Below are 1949 nucleotides of genomic sequence, written 5' to 3' on the forward strand. Positions count from 1 at the left end.
TGCTGGGATAAAAATGAGGGTGCTGGGAGAAAATTGAGGGTGTTGGGATAAAGCTGAGGGTGCTGGGATAAAGTTGAGGGTATTGAGATACCCCTGAGGGTGCTGGAATAAAGCTGAGGGTGCTGGGATAAAAATGATGGTGCTGGCATAAACCTGGTGGTTTGGGATAAAACCTGAGGGTGTTGGGATAAAGCTGAGCATCCTGGCATAAAACCTGGTGGTTTCAGGGGAGGTGAAGACCAGTCTGGGTGTGGTGTGGGGAGCTCAGGGGCGGGTTTGTCTCCCCCAGTGTGCCAACCTGAAAGCCGCCATCGCCGACGCCGAGGAGCGCGGGGAGCTCACCCTCAAGGACGCCAAGGCCAAGCTGGCCGAGCTGGAGGACGCCCTGCAACAGGCCAAGGCCGACCTGGCCCGGCAGCTCCGCGAGTACCAGGAGCTCATGAACGTCAAGCTGGCCCTGGACATCGAGATCGCGACCTACAGGAAGCTGCTGGAGGGCGAGGAGTGCAGGTGGGGGGACACACGGCCCTCCCCGGTGTTTGGGGGGCACAGGGCTGGGGGCGCTGGGGGTGCTCAGCCTTTCTGGAGTGCTGAACGAAGCTTTAAGGGGGGCAGAGGAGGGGAGGGTTGTCCCGGATAAGGGAAATAACAAAAAAACCCGCCCCATTAACTACGCCGCGATTTTATTTTCCCCCCCCCGAAAGCCCGTAGGAAACGTGTCCTGCTGCTCCCCCCCAGCCTCACCAGACTCCTAACCCTGTCCCCTTGTGTCCCCTCCCCAAACAGGCTGGCTGGAGACGGCGTCCCGGTGAACATCTGTAAGTCCCCCGATCCCTATTTAAACATCCCCGTGTCCCCGCGCCCGCACGCACTGAAAGCCTTTCCCTTCTCTTCCTCCTCCTCCTCCTCCTCCTCCTCCTCGCAGCCGTCACCAGGACGACCGTGGGCTCGGGCTACGGGGCCGGGAGCAACCTGAGCGTGGCCGGGGGGATGTGTGGCCTGGGCAGCGGCTTCGGCTGCGCCCCCGGCCCCGGGGGGAGCAGCGCCCTGGCCGCGGGCAGCAGCTCCAGCGTGAAGTTCGTGTCCACCTCCTCCACCCGGAGAAGCTACAGGAGCTAAAACCCCTCCCTGCAGACGCCGTCACGCGCCAGAAACCCCGAAACCCCCCCCAAAACTGCGGTGCTGGGGCGTCGGCGGGGTCGGCAGAGCGAGGGGCCGCCTGCCCTGCCCCCTAAGCCTTGTCCCGCGGGAGCCCCACTTTAGGAACTCTCTCTCTCCCCGCTGGCCCCGGGCAGCGAGTCCGGCTGGTTAAAATTCGCTTGGGTCAGCTCAGCAGGGGATTTTTTGGCCGGATTTTGTACATAAAGTGTGTCTCGTCCCGTGACCCTTCGTCTCTCCTTCGCTCGCCGGTGTTTGTCTGAATAAAACATGCACGCCTAATTTATTCCATTTCGCGGGGCCTTTTAATTAAAAGGGAGCAGCAGCAAATGCAAATGAGGGTAACGAGCGCTCTGCCCCGGGCCCTGCCCAGTTCAAGGCTCCGATTTTTGCTCCTCGCTCGGATTTTAGGGAATTTCTCCCTCAGCAGCCAGAACACCGCAGAGCCCCCGCGGGGGTTTGGACGTGGATTTCAATATTCCAGGGAAAACCCCCGGGAGCCAAAGGCGGGACACGCCGAGGCAGGAGTCGGGCACGGGGGGGAAAGGTCGGAGGTGCCCTCGCTTCCAGCCCCTCCTGGATCCCGGATCCCGGGGGTTGGGTCCCGGTGCCGGGTGTGGGATGTACAAACCCCTGACGGTGGGGAAATAATTCCCAGGGGAGTCAGAGCGACCACACAGCTTGTTCTGGGAGCCCTGTCACCCCGGGCTGCCCCAGCTGAGCCTCCCCGTCCTCCCAGTCCTCCCAGTCCTCCCAGAGCACTGGTCACACTGGTTCAGGTGTTGGGTCTT

General features: G+C 62.0%; 1 protein-coding gene across 3 annotated transcripts in view; it reads left to right on the forward strand.

The window, feature by feature from the left end:
• The window catches only part of LOC108509670 (keratin, type II cytoskeletal 6A-like), a 6214-nt gene extending 5095 nt beyond the window's left edge, over positions 1–1119 (forward strand). For 2 of the 3 annotated variants that reach the window (XM_017839208.1, XM_017839209.1), the window contains exons 6-8: positions 264–510; positions 787–818; positions 926–1119. In XM_017839208.1, the coding sequence (XP_017694697.1) occupies positions 264–510; positions 787–818; positions 926–1119 (473 nt within the window). Of the gene's footprint in view, positions 1–260; positions 511–786; positions 819–925 lie in introns of all 3 variants that reach the window. The other variant, XM_017839210.1, reaches the window with a different exon arrangement.
• Positions 1120–1949: the final 830 nt, after the last annotated feature.

This window comes from Lepidothrix coronata, unplaced genomic scaffold, assembly GCF_001604755.1.
Source record: "Lepidothrix coronata isolate B3197 unplaced genomic scaffold, Lepidothrix_coronata-1.0 Scaffold386, whole genome shotgun sequence".
Lineage (NCBI taxonomy): Eukaryota > Metazoa > Chordata > Aves > Passeriformes > Pipridae > Lepidothrix > Lepidothrix coronata.